The 19,524-nt window shown below is 42.3% G+C and overlaps 1 protein-coding gene across 6 annotated transcripts in view; it reads right to left on the minus strand.

The window, feature by feature from the left end:
- Positions 1-19,524, minus strand: part of ADAM17 (ADAM metallopeptidase domain 17) — a 44,004-nt gene that overhangs the window by 18,030 nt on the left and 6,450 nt on the right. For 4 of the 6 annotated variants that reach the window (XR_001351056.2, XM_006102334.3, XM_023743726.1 and 1 more), the window contains exons 1-6: positions 19,139-19,440; positions 9,535-9,667; positions 7,465-7,595; positions 6,591-6,679; positions 3,257-3,425; positions 1,971-2,104 (exon numbers count right to left, since the gene is read on the minus strand). Coding sequence is in view for 5 of the 6 variants with exons in the window: in XM_006102334.3 (XP_006102396.1) it covers positions 1,971-2,104; positions 3,257-3,425; positions 6,591-6,679; positions 7,465-7,595; positions 9,535-9,667; positions 19,139-19,235 (753 nt within the window). In the remaining variant the exon portion in view is untranslated. Of the gene's footprint in view, positions 1-1,970; positions 2,105-3,256; positions 3,426-6,590; positions 6,680-7,464; positions 7,596-9,534; positions 9,668-19,138; positions 19,441-19,524 lie in introns of those variants that run through there. The other 2 variants (XM_023743727.1, XM_023743723.1) reach the window with 2 other exon arrangements.

A 19,524-nucleotide genomic window follows, 5' to 3' on the forward strand; every position in this document is an offset into this window, starting at 1 on the left:
AATAAAATATATATATATATTTTTTTTTAAATATATTTTATTGATTTTTTACAGAGAGGAAGGGAGAGAGATAGAGAGCCAGAAACATCGATGGGAGAGAAACATCGATCAGCCGCCTCCTGCACATCCCCCACTGGGGATGTGCCCGCAACCCAGGTACATGCCCTTGACCGGAATCGAACCCGGGACCCTCCAGTCCGCAGGCCGACGCTCTATCCACTGAGCCAAACTGGTTTCGGCCAATAAAATATATTTTTAAAAAAATAAAATAAATGGCATTTAAATATATAAAATAAATATCAAAAATATAAATCTTTGTTTTACTATGGTTGCAAATACCAAAAAATTTCTATATGTGACACGGCACCAGAGTTAAGTTAGGGTTTTTCAAAATGCTGACACGCTGAGCTCAAAAGGTTCGCCATCACTGGCTTAGAGTAACTGTAAGACTAAGAAATGCAAATTTTAAGAGTACAGTAAGTCCTCAGGTTACGTCGGAGATCCGTTCCTACGTAACACGATTTTCACTGTAAGTCGAAACCCACCTACATAAGCACCTACGTCACTCACAGGGAGCACATACACAGCAGTAATGAAGTGAAGCAGTAAAAAAAAAAAATTAAAAGAAAGAGAACACCAGGGGATTGTCAAGGGGGGGGGGGAGGGGCAAAGGAGACATATGTAATACTCTTTGTAATACTTTAAGCAATAAAACAATTTAAAAAAAAAAGAAAATGGAAAAGAAAAAGAAAGAAATAGTAAATACCAAAAAAAAAAAAAAAAAGAGAACAATTCCTGACCTTCACTTGTGGTAAATAAATAATAAAAAACATAAAGCACATATGTACATACGTCGAAATGACCGAACTTTTTTTTATATATATAAATGGGAGATGGCAACGTAACCATGAAAGGACATACATCGAGTCCGACGTAACCCGAGGACTGTCTGTACTAGTTAACCTCTCATTATATTCATATTCGTGGTGTAATGAACAAAGAAGTAAATTAAGAGAACTCCTTAATACACCCTATTAAGAAACTTTTTCAAGAAATCTCTCTTCCATAGGAGCAAGAATTACAGTGACTTCACACACTGCTCCTACTAGCTTCACAATGACTTCTTTCACTTGGTGAGGAGGAGAGAAGGGTGAGGGCGGGCATGACAGAGAAGGGCCACCGAGAGGCAACGAGAAAGACGTCTTTACTGAGCCAGACCCTCGGCTCATGAAGAGCTGCATTCACTGATTTCCTAAACAGCATTTTGGTCAGTGCCAAGTTATCAGACAAATGAGGTCATACTATGAAAAATGTCAATGAAATCTGATTCCCTTGACTTTTCAAAATTACAACGGTAAATGCTTAAAAATCCAGTGTCAATACTTCTGTAATCTTCACTCTCAGCCCGCAGGTTGGTTATAAGCATGAAGATCCCATCTATTTCTCAGAGCCCAATAATTAACCATTTTATGGCACAAACCAAACCCATCTTCTCTGAAATATGCATATAAGCAAAAATCAGTTTAGAGAAAACGCCATTATAAAAGTTTCTACCAATTACAAAAACTAGCATAATGTTTATTCTTTATACAAATACATTTTCCACTCTAGAGCAACATTCACATGTCCCAGTAAGATCACTGCCATTAGAGCAATAATGTTTAAAAGAAGTCACTTGGATAAAGAGAGGCCTATGTAATGAACTCTCCCTAACCCTAATATGCATAAAAATTCTACTGTGCAGAAAATAATAGTTCAAAGGTAAAACAGGTTTTCAAATATTTGAAACTAAAATCTCTATGCAGTAATGCAAGAACCTCAGATAGCCCTCAAGTATTTTATGAAATAATACGGCATCTGAAACAGATCCATTTCTTCATGTTTCCAATTGTGCAGTCCTCTCCTAAGTGAAATGAGTCTACCTACATGAGTGTTTTTGTCCGTTACCTTCTCCCGTATCCAATACTTACTAAGTAATTGGTAGTGGTACTCTCTTCCCCTCTGCCCATGTACTTGTAAAAGCGATGATCTGCCACCACCAGTAATTTACACGTGTTCTTCATGGGATCAGGGTCGGCTCTTCTCTTCACCCGATGAACAAGCTCTAATATGAATTTGTAAGCACTATTACATCAAAGTTCATCAAACAAGGAGGTTTTATAGTAACTCTTTAAACCTAGCATAGTTTTGAAACAAACATTACATGAATTTAGTTTCCTTACAGGTATCCTGAACAAAAAAAAAAAAACCCACAATTTGAAGGAAAAGTGAAAAGTAATATGAGGTTTGAAAATTGTAGAATTCAAATCCTAGCTGGTTTGGCTCAGTCAACAGAGCATCAGCCTGCGGACTGAAGGGTCCTGGGTTTGATTCCCGTTAAGGGCACATGCCTAGGTTGCGGGCTTGATCCCCAGTAGAGGGTGTGCAGGAGGCAGCTGATCAATAATTCCTTCTCATCATTGATGTTTCCACCTCTCTCCCTTCCTCTCTGAAATCAATAAAAATATATATTTTTTAAAAATTGTAGAATTCAAAACCAAGGAAAAGTGTCTCTGTAATTTTTAAAATGAGGCAACTGTAAAAAGTACTTGCAAGTAAAGCAATCAGCTATTTTTTGCTCGGCTATGAAGCTCTCACTCTATTCTAGAAGTCCACAAATTAACCAAAGTAATGGCAAAAATATCAAGGTAATCAGACATTAAAAACCAGTTTGTGTTAATAGGTTTTCTTATCAAATAATCAAATTGTTTAAGAATTTATTTATATACTAAAATGCTAGTAATATTTTCTAAGGTTTGCAAAAATAAGGACAGTAGACTATTTCTCCAAGATGGTTGTTTTCAAAAGGTGCTAAATGGATCTGCCCCAAACTGATAAGCTTCATCTTTCCAATCATTAAAGAGCTTTCCTGCTACCAAGTAATGTCTTATCACTTATCTAAAGATTGTTTTACAGCAGTATTATTTTGTCATTTTTAAATACCTGCAAATAAAAAAATATTTTCCCTCAGATTATTCAATTCCCCTTTCCCCAATCTTTTTTAAAGTCTAATCTTTACTGTTACGATTGTTTTCTAGTGTTTTTATTTCTTGTATTATAGGCATAAGAATTAACAAAAATTTCTGAACAGAGCTATTTTCCAGCCAAATAGTATAGTTACTTGAGAAACATGCTTTTTAAAGAAATCAACTTAACAACCCTATTGAAGAGAGCACAGTGCTTGTTTCCTACTTGAAATATGTTTTTTAAGTCTTACCCTTAGGTGCCTCTCCATCTACCAGCCCTTCTGGAAGCAAATCTTCATTTTCCGCCTTTATGTAACCACACACTTTTGAAGAGTGCAACCGTGAAACGTTCTTGATATCTTCAGATTTATAAACTAATATTCTTTTGTCTTTAGTATCATTAATTAGTCTCCAAAGTGGCTAAAATAGAAAAAATATAATTGAGATGGAAAATATAAAAATTCCTAAACATTAAATTCTTACATCCTTTCCTTGTTTTTAGATAACATTCATTCCCAGGCTAAGTAAACTGACTAGTCATTTTTATAGGAAATAAACCATTTCCATTTTTATTGTAAGAGTTTCTATGCTGGGAAACAAATACATGGATTATTCACTTTTTTATTTTATCTGTAAATAAAGAAGGGCATATTTTGCACAAGTTATGAAACCTTTTAGAAGAACCAGGAGAGAAAATGCATATCCTTTTCCACTCACTGATTCAAAATATTTATGTTAACACCAAGCATGCTGGGTGACGGGCAGACAGCATGGAAGTTAGACAAGGTTCTGTTCCGATGCTTTTTCATTCTCGTTTCCTTAACATCTTACATGCACAGGAAAGAAAAATACCTTCACTTACAATATTGCAAGGCCACCGTAAATCAAAACTAACATACTCAAAAGGGTACCCAAGTCAAAAGAATGTTTATTATTTCGAACTCAAGTTCCTCTCTGTAAGGGACATTGGTCTCATCAGAACCAAACAGCTTGTGAGAAAGGTTCAAAAAGATAAAATTTACATACACACACGTATATCCATACCCATCATGAAAATGAAATTAAAACGACAAGAAAACACTACTTCATACCCAGCAGGAAGACTATAATAAAAAATACACCCATAACAGGTGTTGGCGAGGAGGTGGACAAAGCAGACTCTCATGCATGCTGGTGCCCATGTCACATGGGCTGTGAAGTGCAGTAAATGTAAAATGTGAGCATGTCAAATACAGCCATTATGGAAAACAGTGTTACCGTATGACCCAGCAGTCCCACTCCTAGTTTATATCCAAGAGAAATGAAAGCATGTGCTCAAACAAAAACTTGGTCACAAGTGTTCGCAGCAGCGTTATTCATAATAGCCAAAAAGTGGGAACAACTCCAATGTCCAATGGGTGAAGGAATAAACAAAAGGTGGTATATCCATACACTGGAATGTTACTTGGTTATAAAAAGAAATAAAGTACTGACACATGCTACAACACGAATGAAGCATGAAAACATAGTAAGTGAAAGAAGCAGTCACAAAAGACCACACATTGTGTAGTTCCACTTATGTGAAATGACCAGGCAAATCTAGAGAGAGCAGATCAGTGGTTGCCTGGGCTAGGGGAGTAGGGAGAAAAGGGTGATAAAAATGTTCTAAAACTGATCATGGTGATACCTACACTATTCTACGAACATACTAAAAACCACCAAGTTATATAGTTTAAATGGGTAAACTGTACAGTGAATTGTATCTCAATGAAGCTGTTAAATACATATATACTCTCTTATAATCCATGTAGGAGGCAGATTTAAAAACAACGGTTACAGAACCTCAGGCTAACAGAGACCTCAAAAAGTTCACTAACCAACTCCTCGCTATCGAAACCTTCACAAACCTGCACCTGGCCTACGAACAGGAAGAGGACACTTTTTTCTTTGGGCACAAACATTTCTAAATTCATATTAATCGTTTCATAATATAGCCCACCTTGCAGAGAAAAAGACAGCAGGCTTCGGGATCAGATATGCCTAGGTTCAAACCTCACTGGACCCCACCACATGCCTTGGAGATGTTAACGTATCTGAGCATAACCGTTCTCATTGGGTAAAGCAGTGGAACACCTCTCCTGAAGATAATGTCAAATATGAATCCAGTTACATATTAAGATTTCAAAATGAAGGGAGTTACTATCACTAGTACTAAAAGCAGATCCTATTATCACCATTTCTAAGAGAGTGCTGGATCCTATAATAACCACTACTAATAACCAGGACTGGACCCTAAATTGGAAGGAAAAAAAATCCATGAAAGAGATTTTGAGGAGGACAAGAGATTTTTTTGACTATGCATGATTGTCAGCACTGAAATATACCTGAACCTTTCCTTTTAACCAATCTTCATTATAGTTTTCCCACAGGTGTTCTGTTTTGGTGATACCCAGCGTATTCGCATTTTCCTAGAAACAGAGAATACCTTCGACCCAACTGTGGCAGATGTTGTTTTCCAGACTAATCTCTGACACACGGCTACCTTCCTGCACAAACGGGACCAGTGCAGCCTGGTTTTACTGCCAGGACTTCAACGAAAGAGCGGCCCGTGTTTCCTAGTTTCCTCTTTTAACCCCTCAGACCAGGGGTCCTCAAACTACGGCCCGCGGGCCACATGCAAATACAAATATTGTATTTGTTCCCGTTTTGTTTTTTTACTTCAAAATAAGATATGTGCAGTGTGCATAGGAATTTGTTCATAGTTTTTTTTTAAACTATAGTCCGGCCCTCCAACGGTCTGAGGGACGGTGAACTGGCCCCCTGTTTAAAAAGTTTGAGGACCCCTGCCTCAGACTCTAATCTATTACCCTTCATTGATCTTGCATTTCCAGAGCATCTAGGAGGAGAAAAAAAAAAAGGAGAAATGGACAAATAAGACTTCACCTTCATCCTTGAGAATGTTTACACCAATAATAGGATTATTAGAGTAAGAATAAGGAAAAAATGAGTCGGGAGGGAAAGGAAGTTTTCTCTTCCTATTATCCACCCACATGTGATTTTTTACTCAATTATGGTATTAGAAATACAGAATGCATCTTATGACAGCTTCTGAGCCATTTGTAAAAAATATCACCTTCTTTAAAACATCATCTACTTTCCTAATTAAAAATCTTTAAATACAAGGAAAAAAGAAGTATAATTACAGATCTTTGTCTTCTTACAACAACTGAGAAACGACTTTTTAAAAATCAGAGATAATTAAGTGAAGTCAGAGAGAAAAATGACAAGAACCATATGATTTCACTCATATATGGGATATGAAACAAAAAGCAACAAACAAAAGACAACTCATTCAGACAACAGCAAGGTGGTTCCCGATGGGAAGGGGTGAGAGGAGGACGAAGAGGGCAAAGGGGTCACATTATGGTATCGGAAGGAAACTAGACTTCAGGGGGTGAGCGTACAATTGAGTATACAGATGTCGTATTATAATGTTGTCCTCCTGAAATTTATGTTATTAACCAATGTTACTCTAATAAATTTAATAAAATAGACATTTGATGAAAAAAAGATATATGCTAAGAAAAAAACTCATGTTAGATTTACCTCTATATTATATTCTGCCCCATCGGTGTTGATCCTTATTGTAATATCATCATCTCCTATGTGGGCTAGAACCCTAGAGTCAGGCTCACCTTAAAGAGAAAAAAAATTTTTTTCATTATTAAAAAATACTTATATCAAAAAATAAACTATGCCGCACTGCCATTAAAACTCAACAAAGCCCTTCATCAGAGTGCATCTGCCCAGACACTGTGAACACCATGAAAACACCCGGAGCAGAGAGAGACTCGCCTCAGGAGGGGCCTCTATCCAGTCATCTGACACCTCTCTCTCGCCTCCAGCTTCTGAACGAGAATGATCTAGAGTCTGTTACAGAACAAAACCAGCCAACCTGTAATTTCCTCCTGGAATAACTGCCTACTTTGGGTGAAGAAAGAACTAAGAGGAGGCAGAAAACATAATTTGAAACACAGAGGTCTTGAACTCTACTATTTGACGATTTTAATGCCATTTGTTTCTGACTGTAGAAAAAGTTCCAGAAGTAAACGACAATTGCTAGTTGGATACATTTTCTTAAATATAAAACAGGATCATAAAGTCAATTATTTTATCTCCTAGGTTCTCTGTTTAAAATCTCCTAAGGGAAGTCTACAATCCTTCTCTAAAGAAAAGGTTAAATTCTCATCACTTGAGAGGAAATTCATTTCAATCATCCAAGTGGTCAGCTAGTGTGGCAGCTGGTAATACCCATATCCTCCTGCTTGAAGGTTTTTCCTTCCAAACTTAGATAGTTCAAGTAAAACAAAGAACAGCAGTTCTCTGATACTCCTCCCTCCCCCCAAAAAAGAATATGCAATCAAGTTAGATCTGGACACCTACCACCCCAGACACAAAGGCAAACAAGCCCCATACTAACCAACCACGTGTCCACTGAAGAAGTCTTGCCACTTGACGCTGTACTCGCTTTCATTTTTACCATCGACCACCACAACTTTGAAATTTTGGGAAAAGCGTTCAGTACTTGACGTCAGGTATAATTTAAAATGCCTGAAGAAAAAAAGCATCCATATTTTACTCTAAGAACATAAAATGGAAGCCTAATTTTCATTTAATTAAACTTCCTTAAAAAAGAACTTGACAGAAGAGTTGATATTAATAAAATGCCATGCAAGTTTTCACTACTGTTTTACTAGGTACTTAGAGCCCCGTGTCTCCTGTAAACACAAAGGACCAATCTCTTTAGTGTAAGAATCTGGCAGCCAAGAGCATCTAGAACTGGGAAAGAAGACTCGAGCAGCTTAGGCATTCATCTTTTCTGGAGACGAAGAATAAGGAAACACACATCTGGATAGTGTAAGTCGAAGTCCTGCTTGTCTTAAAAACTTATTAAAATCTGGTATTATTTGAGACTATTTATTGAACACCTACTCAGTCCTAGATGCTCTGTACTGGTATATGTTATAGCCACTTCACACAGTAAAAATTGAGGCTTGGAAATTAATCAACATATCTGAGGTTATACAGCTGGTAAATGGCAGAACTGAAAGTTGAATTTGGCTCATTTCCGAAGCCTGTCCTATGCTGCCTCTAGCAATCAATCTAATGTTATTGCTGTGTAAAATTAATAAATGCTACTTTTCTGTATTTAAAAGCACTCATGCTCTTCTCCTCCTAAAAAGATCTTGAAAAAAATTAATCCACAATACCACGAGGAAAATAAATACAAGGCAAAAACAACACAGACATTAAAATACACACTGCAGTTCTTCAGTTAGCTTAAGATCCTTTTGTTTTCTATGAGTTTCAGTCTTGACTTAAAAACTAGGCATAGTGAGCAAGAATTTTTCAATTATTATTTACAGAGTCCTTTCAATGCGCCCATGAACATCAAAAATAAAGGTATGTTTTTCATCGTAGCCGCAGGAACAAATTTTGTCAGCTATGGTGTTGAAAATATGAAATGTTACTTCCTATGGGTCTGCATAAGCCTAAACTGCAAGAATCTAGACTAAGATTGTCTCCATGGCAACAAATATTTTTAACATTTTTGAGCATAACAAGGTAATTTTAGTTTGCTTGTGGGTTGTTTTTTTAATGGTCACAGAGAAAGGGACGATAGAACATTGTTTCAGAAAACCTTGGAACATTTTCTCCTGCTATCCTAACACTATCTTCCCACACATTCACAGGTATGATTTTTTCCCGTCAGTTATGCTGAGAACTTATTATCAATGCCTTATCATTTCATTTTAGAGCTCTCCAGGAGTTCTACATTGCTTTTACTTAATGTTCTTTCCAGAAAAACCACTGGAATTGTGCTCTTCACTTTCTACATTACTAGGGGCCAAGTGATATAAAATTCCTGTTTTTTGAGTTTCCAATCTTCAACTTTCAGCTATAAAGCCTCCCACAGAATATATTAGTCGGAATTTATTTGTTACTCTATCCTCCCAAAATTATGTGAAGTCATGTACTTACAGAATGCTTTTGTAATTTTCATTTATCTTTGACTTTTGATTTAAGGATTTACAGTAACCACAAACATTTTTCTGTTTTTTGTATATATCACCAAAAGATCATCACAATAAGTCTAGTTAATATCCATCACCACACCCGGCCAGGATGGCTTAGTGGGTTCTATTCATGGTCACTTAATTAAAATTCTTTGTTAGAATTCGATAAACATATTATGACCATCCCTGACACTTTGGGAATACCTATTTACTTTTTAAAAATAATCATCAGTGTAAATTTTAGAATAGGCAATATACAGTGTAATAATCTGACAGACTAATTATATTAATTACAAATCTTTAAAAATGTAACTTCCCAAGATACCCTTATATACCCGAAACTAATATAATATTGTATATCAACTGTAATTGAAAAAATAAGTAACCTGTGGGGGGAAAACAACTTATTCTTCTGCTTTTGCCAAACCAAGTCTCACTTGCCCCAACATTTTTCTATGAATAATTCAAATTACCTTTTCAATGCTGAAAACGTCAGCAGTGTTTCTAAATGTGTTGATGCCTGTAGATCTCTCTTTCTTACCGAGTGCTGTTGGATACTGGATAAAGAGAGGATATCGTAGTCTGAGAGCAAAGAATCAAGCTTTTCTGAAATAAAGGCAAAAAAGTTATTAACACCTAAACCTACTAATCAATTGTAATATTACTAAAATGAGAGTCAGACAACAAACTCTTCCTAATGTACCACATTATGAAGTGCCCAGTGCACAAGTTATGAAGTATTCTTACAAAAAAAACACACAAATTGAACCTGAATCTAACCAAGATCTAACTTCTAGTTTTTAAAACATAAATGTTGAATGTTGCCAAATTAAATAACCTTCGCAAGCAATCAGCCACACCCAGAATGTCAGAATTCCGGCAGAACAAATGACCCAATGTCTTCAGGAAATAAATAGCATGGGAAAGAAGGGAGGGGCGACACCTACTAGACAAGAACATGGCAAGCAAGCCAATGTGCGAACCTTTTTAGGTTCCAGGTCACACCAACCAACTGTGGAAAGACACTGTGGCAATGAGGAAAATCTGAGCACGAGTCCATGTTCATATCAGGCAGTGGTAATTTTGGTATCTTAAAGCGTATCATATTATGCAATGACCTAACTTCTAAATTAAAGGTGTTTCTGGCTTGTAGGTTTAGAATTCCTAAGATCAAGGTAGCCAACTCAACCTGCCAATTGCCAATCTGAGCTATATCAGTTTCTTTTCTTTTTTTAAATATTTTATTGATTTCTTACAGAGAGGAAGGGAGAGGGATAGAGAGTTAGAAACATCGATGAGAGAGAAACATTGATCAGCTGCCTCCTGCACACCCCCTATTGGGGATGTGCCTGCAACCAAGGTACATGCCCCCGACCGGAATCGAACCCCGGGATCCCTAAGTCCGCAGGTGGACGCTCTATCCACTGAGCCAAACTGGTTAGGGCTAGTTTCTTATCAGTTGATGTGGAGCAAGAGCAACAAATGTATTAATGAGCAAACCAAAACTGGGAAAGTAAATGTTTTACAAAAAAAACACATAATCCAAATTAGAGAACAAGAAGTGATACTATCTTATTACTGCTGCCCTCAACAAATACAGACCATCAGTCCAGTGGACACCAGGAAGCAGAAGTAATAAAAACCAAACTAATCCCTGGGAAAAATCAACATTAATGATTTTACCAGAATGACCTGGAACCCAAGAAAAGTAAAGAGCACTGCCACCAAAATAAAGCAAGCACAAAAATGTTTTTATTTGATACCGAGCAAGAGGAAACAAGGTAAAGTACGTCTACTCTATAAGTCACTTGTCATCAACAGCAACTCTGCTGCCTCTTCCAAAATCAAGAAAATTTTTGGAATACAATTTTGGTGACTTAAGTCTCTGCAGAAACTCTAAAAATATTTGAACTGATGCTTTCCTTTTCTCTGAACAAATATCCCTGCAGAAACACAATCATTCCACTGGATTTAGGATGTCCTCAAAATAGAGCAGGAGCTTAAAATACAAGTGAAGGGCCACTGAGGTTAAATATGCTCAGAAAACCACGAATAAAATAAAGAACCCACCCCATACTCTCTCCTTCTTCCCCTAAACTTCCTCAGCTGGTTGGTGCATCAGTTCCCTCATTCACTGCTACGTGCCAGGCACTGAGCAGGTCCTGACAGACAGCCTTAAGCAGAACGAAGGCCTTGCCTACGCAGCACTCATTTCAGTGTGGGAGAGACAGACAACGCGCAAGCAACAAGTCAGTGCTGTGGACACTACAGCAGGACAGCCGACAGGGAGCGGGAAGGGCCAGTTTATAGTGTGGTCAAAAGAGGGAAAATGCCTCCTCCCCAGCAGCCCTGAAGACAGCAGGGAGTAGGCCCGCTGCTCTAAGATCTACTTAAATTCATTCCAAGTCCACCCCAGAGTCTAACTCAAGGTAACATTACACAAAGTAGCAGCAAATTTCACACTTGCTGGGTCCCCCCATTTTCTGTTAACAAAATGTCCTTTTAACTTTAATCCAGAGAAAAGCTGTCTGAGCAGGCATCCATCGCTTCTTTGCCTATGGGAGGCTGTTGGTGAGCTGGCCTTGCTGATGTCTGTAATGCTCAGCAGCACCAATAAAAACCTTCAGAAGCTTCATTTACTCAACAACGTGTGAGTGTTTCCTACCAGACACCATGCTGGGCGTTCTGTTATCTCCACAAACATCCCCAGGCTCTATCCCCATTTCACAGATGAGCACAGAGGCGGGGAGGAATGATCACAGTTACTGGAGCACAGACTGGGATTTGAACCTGGGCCTGCCTGGCTGGAACCCCAAGCTTTCCTCACGTCATGCTGTTTAAGCTTCTTAAAGATAGCCTTGCTCTTCTTGGACCTTCTATTTCCAGGTCTCCTACATTTTAACAAGTCAACCAAACATGACCTCACCTCCCTTTGAATTCTGAAGCCCTGTGTTTACTACTTTCTCCTGGCACTTTTGAGTTATATCTGTTTTATCTCACAAACAGATTGTAAAATGGCCAAAAGGGAGCTCTGTATTGTTCACCACAGTACTCCTACCTCACAATACCCAGCACAGAACCTATGCTCACCAATTCTCAATGCTGAGGTACTGATACAATTCTTCACTCTTCAACTTCCTGATACAGACAGGTTGGTACATGAACTCAGTTTCATTCAAGATCATAATCACTCCTACTGACTGAGAAACCCAACCTCAATACTGTAGTTTCACTGTCAATATTATAGGCCAGCCGCTCTCAAAGGCTGCTCCCCACACCAGCACCATCAGCATCAACATCACTTGGGAACTCGTTAGAAAGGCCAGTTTTCAACCAGAAATTCTTAGGGTGGAGCTCAGCAATCTGTGTTTAACCTGCCTTCCAGGTGATACTGACGGACACCCAAGTTGGAGAACCACTACTGAACTAAAGTAAGGAAATAATTCAAAGAAAAAACTTTACACACAAAGATGTTCATTGTTCAGCCTTGCATTATTTTTATAAACAAAAATCAGAAACAAGGTAATAATTGGGCAACAGATAAGTTATGGTACTACTACTACTCTTTTTTTATTTAATTGATCTTAGAGAGAGGAAGGGAGGGAGAGAGAGGAAGAGAACATCGATGTGAGAGAGAAACATCAACTGCTTATCTCCCACATGTGCCACAACCGGGGATCAAACCTGCAACCAGGGTATGTGACCTGAGGGGATTGAACCAGCCACTTCTTGGTGTATGGGACGACGCTTAACCAACTGAGCCACATCAGCCGGGACAAGTTATGGAACTTCTACATAACAACAACGACAACAAAAATGCAATCACTTAAAATGCTGAAGCCCTAGCCAGTGTGGTTCGGTTGGTTGAGCATCATCCCATGCACCTCGAGGTCACTGGTTCAATTCCCAGTCAGGGCATATCCCTGGGTTGTGGGCTCCATCTCCAGCAAGAATCAGCTGATCCATGTTTCTCTCTCTCTAAAATCAGTAAAAACACTTTAAAAAAATAAATAGAAAATACTCTTAAAAACAGGTTTTTAAAACATGGAGAAATGTTTATGCTATAATATTAAACAAAGGTACATTTTTTTTGAAAAATACTCTTCATACTGCATGATCTTAACTATGTTTAAAAATAGGTCTACAAAAAAACAGCAAGATAGTAACATCACTGGTTATCTTTAGGTATATTTTCTCTATAAAAAGCACTTTTTAAATGTAGCTTGCTAAAGCACTTTAAAAAACTTTACTATGTTTCAACTGTAATTTATCCTCTTACAATAACTAGCTGGCTCCAACTGGAGCTCTGGGGCCATTCCAACAGCATGGCCACAGCACTGCCCTAGTCCAACTAACGGACCTCCTGCTCTTGCCCTGTCCTTGCACCTGCAAGTACCCTCTCAGAATCCCCGTCCGTATTTCACTGCGTCTCACTTTCCAAATTTCAACCAGTGTTTGTCTCGGTTTTCTACAGCTCCTCAACTGAATTTATATTTCCCCCACTTGACAAAAGCTTCTAGCCTTTATCCGTATCCAAATCTCTCAATAAACTCACTATAAACCACTTAACATGCTTAGCTCAGTGTATGGCCACACCTCTCTGCTCGCTCCTGTCTAGTTATCTTTAGAGACCCTCCCTTCCTCACTGTTTTTGTATCTTTTCCACCCCAACCCTCCTTCTGTGCACACACATTCTGCACTTCATTTCCTCCTGTTCCACCAGACTCTGCCTATTTACTTACTCAATATTTATTGAGAACCTTCTATCTTCCGGGACTAGGGATATAATGAAGAAAGAAAAATACATTTCCAGCCCTAGCTGGTTTGGCTCAGTGGATAGAGCATTGGCCTGAGGACTTAAGGGTCCCAGGTTCGATTCCAGTCAAGGGCACATGCCTGGGTTTCGGGCTCAATCCCCAGTAGGGGGCGTGCAGGAGGCAGCCAATCAATGATTCTCTCTCATCATTGATGTTTCTCTCTCTCTCTCTGCCTCTCTGAAATCAATAAAAATGTATTTAAAAAAAAGAAAAATACATTTCCAATATTGTGACATTGGCGGAAAGACCACTACACAAAAAATGATTATAAAGTATGTCAAGCGCCAAGGGAGGAGTTCTAGGAAGTCAGGGGAGGACACAGCAGGAGCATGACCCCTGCCTGGTGAGCCCAGGGTACTTTCCCAGGGAACAACACTGAAGTTAAGAACAAAAGGATGAGGAGGAAGCCACGGACGTAGAAAGAAAGGAGAAGGTTCCACCAGTAAGTAGAGGGCATAACATGTGCTGAGGACCACAAGAAACACAGAACGGATCCTCAAAGCAGTGAAAGCAACCTGAGCTGGAGTGCAGACCACACGGAGGATGTGAAGAGGCGTAAGGCTGGAGAGGCAAGCAGGGTACTGGTCATGGAGGGCCACACAACGAAATTAAGGATTTTGGTCTTTGGATAAGGGCAGCAGCTGTGAATTAGAAATTTCATTGGAACTGGAGTGTGGAGCGTGGGCTAGAGGGGAACAGACTGAAGTCTGGGAAATCAGCTAGTAAACTGCTGAGCAATCCAGGTGCAGAACATGAACCCCCCCCCTCCCCCCAGGTAACTGGCTTGGGTACCTAGGAACATAGTGGCACCGCATCCACTGAGATTAAAAAACAAACAAACACAAAACAAACAAACAAAAACACACGAGGAGCAGCAGCTTTGGACAAGGGGCTTAGATGAGAGGACAGCTGGATGCTGAAAGATTCCGGAGTTCCATATTATATCTTGTACCTTATGTTTAGTTTGCAATTACATTGGTCCTTCACACAGGACTTTTTTGCATCGACACAGGTCATCATATGTTTGCAATTATGTCACTGGTAAGTCATAGAGCGATTTTAGGTGGGGAGAGAGCAGATCTGTTACTGGAAGAATTTTTTTTTATATATATACATCTTTATTGATTCAGAGAGGAAGGGAGAGAGAAAGAGAGACAGAAACATCATGATGAGAGAGAATCATTGATTGGCTGCCTCCTGCACGCCCCCTACTGGGGATTGAGCCCGAAACCCAGGCATGTGCCCTTGACTGGAATCGAACCTGGGACCCTTCAGTCCGCAGGCTGACGCTCTATCCACTGAGCCAAACCAGCCAGGGCAAGCCTATCAACACTGACATCAGTAATGAAAAGCAGCAGATACTTTGTTCCTCTATGTTCTCCAAGAATAAAGAGGAAGCTGGGCCTCCAGGCCTGAGATAACTGGCTTTCTGGGTGTCATGTGAAGTGGCCTATAGAGTATTTGATAAGCCTTCCACTCCACCCATCTTTTATGCTTAAATTGTTTCACTTCTGGGATAAGTTTTTATGGCCATTTACTCTGGTACAATGACATAAAGATACCCGTATTTCTTTCATCCTGTTCAGCAGTCAACATTTTTAAGATAAAACTGACTTTTAAAACAATGAAATGTTGAATGAGAAGAGTCTGGGAACATTTGTAAACTTTTTCATTTCTCTTTTCTTTTTGCAATAAATTGCATTTCCTGGAATACAACTTGCAAGTGTAATGCAGACCCCTGCAGCACGCTGCTGGCTCTCCACTGCTCTGCTGCGTGGGGTACAGAGTGCTCCCCCAAACGACCCTACCAGTGCCATGCCGCTAGTGGTGTGTCATGAGTGGGAAAGAGAAAAGAGAAAGCCAGGACTGCTGCCAAGCGTCTATTCTCTTTGTGCAGAAGACGCATGACCCTGCCTGCTCTTCAGTACCCCGCACACGCAGGACGAGTGGGTGAATCCAAATTTACCAAAGTCATTCTGGACCTGTTATATTTGAAGTGCCTGTGAATACAGAGGTGCAAGCATCATGTAGACAAACGGATACATGAGCAAAACTTCAGAGAACAAGTCTATGTTGGAGACAGTAGTTATCCGAATAGGTACAGTCAAATAGTAAGCGAAACCAAAGCAGTAGATGAGACTTGTCAGAGCCTACACACACACGTTAAAGGAAAAAAAAAAAAAAAAGGAGCAGTGTGGGGAGGAAGACATCCACGTCCCTGCTTGGTGTTGGGCTGAGAACTAAGGGGATCCATGACGCAGCACTTCATTTCACTCCCCTACCGCCGTGAAGCCTGCCCGGCCCCTTGTTCATACTTTCCTCAAACCATCCTTCCCACTAAAAACACTCACCGTCTCATAAATACCAAATGGTGAAGAATCCCCAAATCAACCACACTTGGCCTGCGAGGACACCTCCACTTAAGGTTCTGGAAAACCATGGAAAGGGCAGAAGGATTTCTCGTTTCCCCACCATGGCTCTGCCTCGCTCTCCTCTTCATTCTATTCTAGAAATACAGCTCATCTCTGACTACTACAGAGCAGAGTTGCATGAAATCTCCCTTGGAACAGTTAGGGTGGTTGTGTGTTTGGGTTTCAAAAGAATGCAAACTGAAAGCAAAATTAACATCAAGAGAGAAAGCCAGATGTCAAAATACCGAACAAAATGGGCTGTCAGTCCTGAGAAATGAGCATTGCCATGTGGAGAAGCCCCCACCAACACCAACAGGGTACGTTTCTAAACACGTTTCAGGTACAGCTTTCATCTCTCATCCATGACCTACATTTTCTTCTTTCCACCCACTACATCCTCTTTTTATTAAAAGTAACACAAAGAGAAACCACTTTTGAAATCAAAGTGAGACTTATCCACCCCAGCTGCAACTTCAACGAGATATGATCATGACTGAGCTCACATGACTCATAACTTTCCTAAATTGTGCAATTCATAACAGTTCAACTGAAATCACTTCGGGGGAACGATGAGTATCCGAAAGCCTGGATTCAAATCCCAGCTTCAGAACTGCAGTTACAGTAACATTTAAAGGGTAAGTAAGCTAATAAACAATAAACCGTGCTCTTTAATTATGAAACTACTTATTGGTCTTGACCAATTCAATCTAAATAATGGTGGGGTTAAATTAAACAACAAATTATGTCCTGAGCCATTAAAGACACACAGAAATCAATGCTCTTCAAAAGAAAAGATACCCACAAGACACCTACTTATCACTGCCTGTGATCCTGACAGCTCACTGTGCCGGACTCATTCCTTCTGCGCTTTATGTGAAATGCGAGGCAGGCTCCCTGAGGTTAACGTCAACCACCTCTAAGTGCCCCATCAGGAGTGTCCTCATTTTCCCTCCTGACCTACTGAACCTTAAAGTTTGGGCTCAAATGTCGCCTCCTTCATGGAGCCTCGCCTCGCCTTCCCAGGCTCGCTTCCGTCCGCCGTGGTACACCACCCGCCAGGTGTGCCTGTGCTCTCTCCAGGCTGTTCTAGAACTGTCCGTTCAGGACTCCCTACTCCACCAGCCAGGAGCGGACTGAAGATGGATGCTGTCTGGTCTCGGCATTTCCGAAGCCACACACAGTACCTGCATCCAGTATGTCCTTCAGACGCCTGGGGAGTGAACGGGGCAGTCCTGCATCTTCCTGGCCCCAGCGTTCTGCACTTTGCACATAAAAAGCACACGGCCAGAAACAACACCCTCCGATCCCTGAAGCTGCTGACACTGGCCCAGGAAGCAAGGTTTTCCTCCCTCCTGTGTGCACCCGGGGAGTCACACCACTACTTCCCACCTGTGAGCAACAGAACACCCAAGGCCAAACGGGCGTTAGAGTGGGGAAAGGTGAACTATCGCAAGATTCCTTGCAGTAACGTTCAGTCCCAGGAAAAGGATCCGTGTCCTCACCCTCCCCGTCACCTGCCCACCCCATCTCACATGTCCCTTCCACCTGCACGGACTTACCCCCCTCAGCACCCTAACAAGCGCCCTCCCTCCCATTAACATGGTCGCCTGTCATCGTTCCGATCTGACATAACAAGGAAGCGACTGTTCAGCCGGACGCTCAACACCCTGCACACCCTCCATGATGACACTTTCTGACTATTAAATGAGAAAGAACTCCCGGATACACTAACGTGAAACTCTCCATCGGCCATGAAGGACCCCGACGTGGTGGGGAAGGCTGCGCACGCCGCACGGTGTGCCCCGTCCGTCCTGGTGGGATCTGGGGACCAGACAGCCATGAAGACTCACCGAAGCTACAGCGTGCACACCGGGCAGCGCCTCATCCTTCGCCACCAACGCATCACTCGCTCTCACACGTCCTTCTGGAGGACGAAGGGCTGACCGGCAGCACACGTTTACACCACTAACTCCCACCACAATGCCACTCTCTTCACGTCCCTCCATCCTTAAAACCCAGCCTCTTGCCCTGGCCGGTGTGGCTCAGTGGATAGAGCGTCGGCCTGCGGACTGCAGGGTCCCGGGTTCCATTTGGGTCAAGGGCACGTGCCCACCCCTGTGGGGGGCGTTCAGGAGGCAGCCGATCCATGGTTCTCTCTCCTCATGGATGTTTCCGTCTCTCTCTCCCTCTCCCTTCCTCTCTGAAATCAATAAAAATATGTATATTTTTTTAAAAACCAGCCTCTTAGGACATCGAAATAAGAACCTCTCCTCTCTGGGCTCAGCACTGACCACACGGGCCGCCCCGCTCGTTTCTCGGCCGCGGCCAGGAGACCCTTCGCAGCCGCAGCCGCAGGAGCGCGAGCGGAGCGCCCGCGGCAGGTTTGGGCGCCCCGCCCCGCACCCCGGGAAGCCCCCCTTTAAGCATCTAAGCGCTCGCTAACTCGATCCCGACAGGGGCGTCCCCGCCACCGGCTCCCGCCGACACTCCCGCGGAGGGACGCGGGCGGCTAACCCCCTCCGGGCGCCCGAGCGGCGGGCCCTGGGCTCAGACACGAGCAGCACCCTGTCCCTCACCTCTTTCCCGAACACCCTCCCAGACGCACCCCAGGGAGCACCCCTCCCGGGCCCAGTCACCCCGGAGGCCGCCGCCGGTGCCCCTTTCCCGTTCCCGAGCAAGCCGGTCTCCATTCTTCCCCAAACGCCGAGCCACACCCCCTCCACACAGAAAACTCTGGGACGCGCCAAGGCCGCCCGGTACCCCGCCCCCAGACACCTGCTCCGGCGCCCGGCTCTTCCCCGAAAGCAGCGCGCCCCCGGCGCCGGCCCAACCAACTCCCGCGTCTTTACCGAGTCGCGGCGGGGAGCCCGAGCCCGGCTGGTCCGGAGGTCGCGGCGCCAGCACGAAAGGCGCCAGGCTGGTCAGGAGGAGCAGGCACCGCCTCATGTTCCCGGGCCGCGCTCCCACCTCTCGGGGCAGCCTCGGCCGGACGGGGGTTCGGGACGCGGCTCACATGGGGGGAGGAAGGGATCCGCCCGGCCCGGCCCCTCACACCAATTGTTCCTCCCGCGCCGCCTACAGGAAGACTAGAGCCGACTCCCGGCCCCGGAAGTGCAGGCAGTGTTCCCAGAGGCCGGCTGAGCCCACTTCCGGCCGCCGCCGCCGCCGCCCGCACCGCCCACTAGCGGAAGCCGCGTGCCGCGCGGCATGCCGGGAGGACCTGGCTCGCCCCGCC

This window comes from Myotis lucifugus, unplaced genomic scaffold (genome assembly GCF_000147115.1).
Source record: "Myotis lucifugus unplaced genomic scaffold, Myoluc2.0 scaffold_409, whole genome shotgun sequence".
In the NCBI taxonomy this organism is placed as follows: domain Eukaryota; kingdom Metazoa; phylum Chordata; class Mammalia; order Chiroptera; family Vespertilionidae; genus Myotis; species Myotis lucifugus.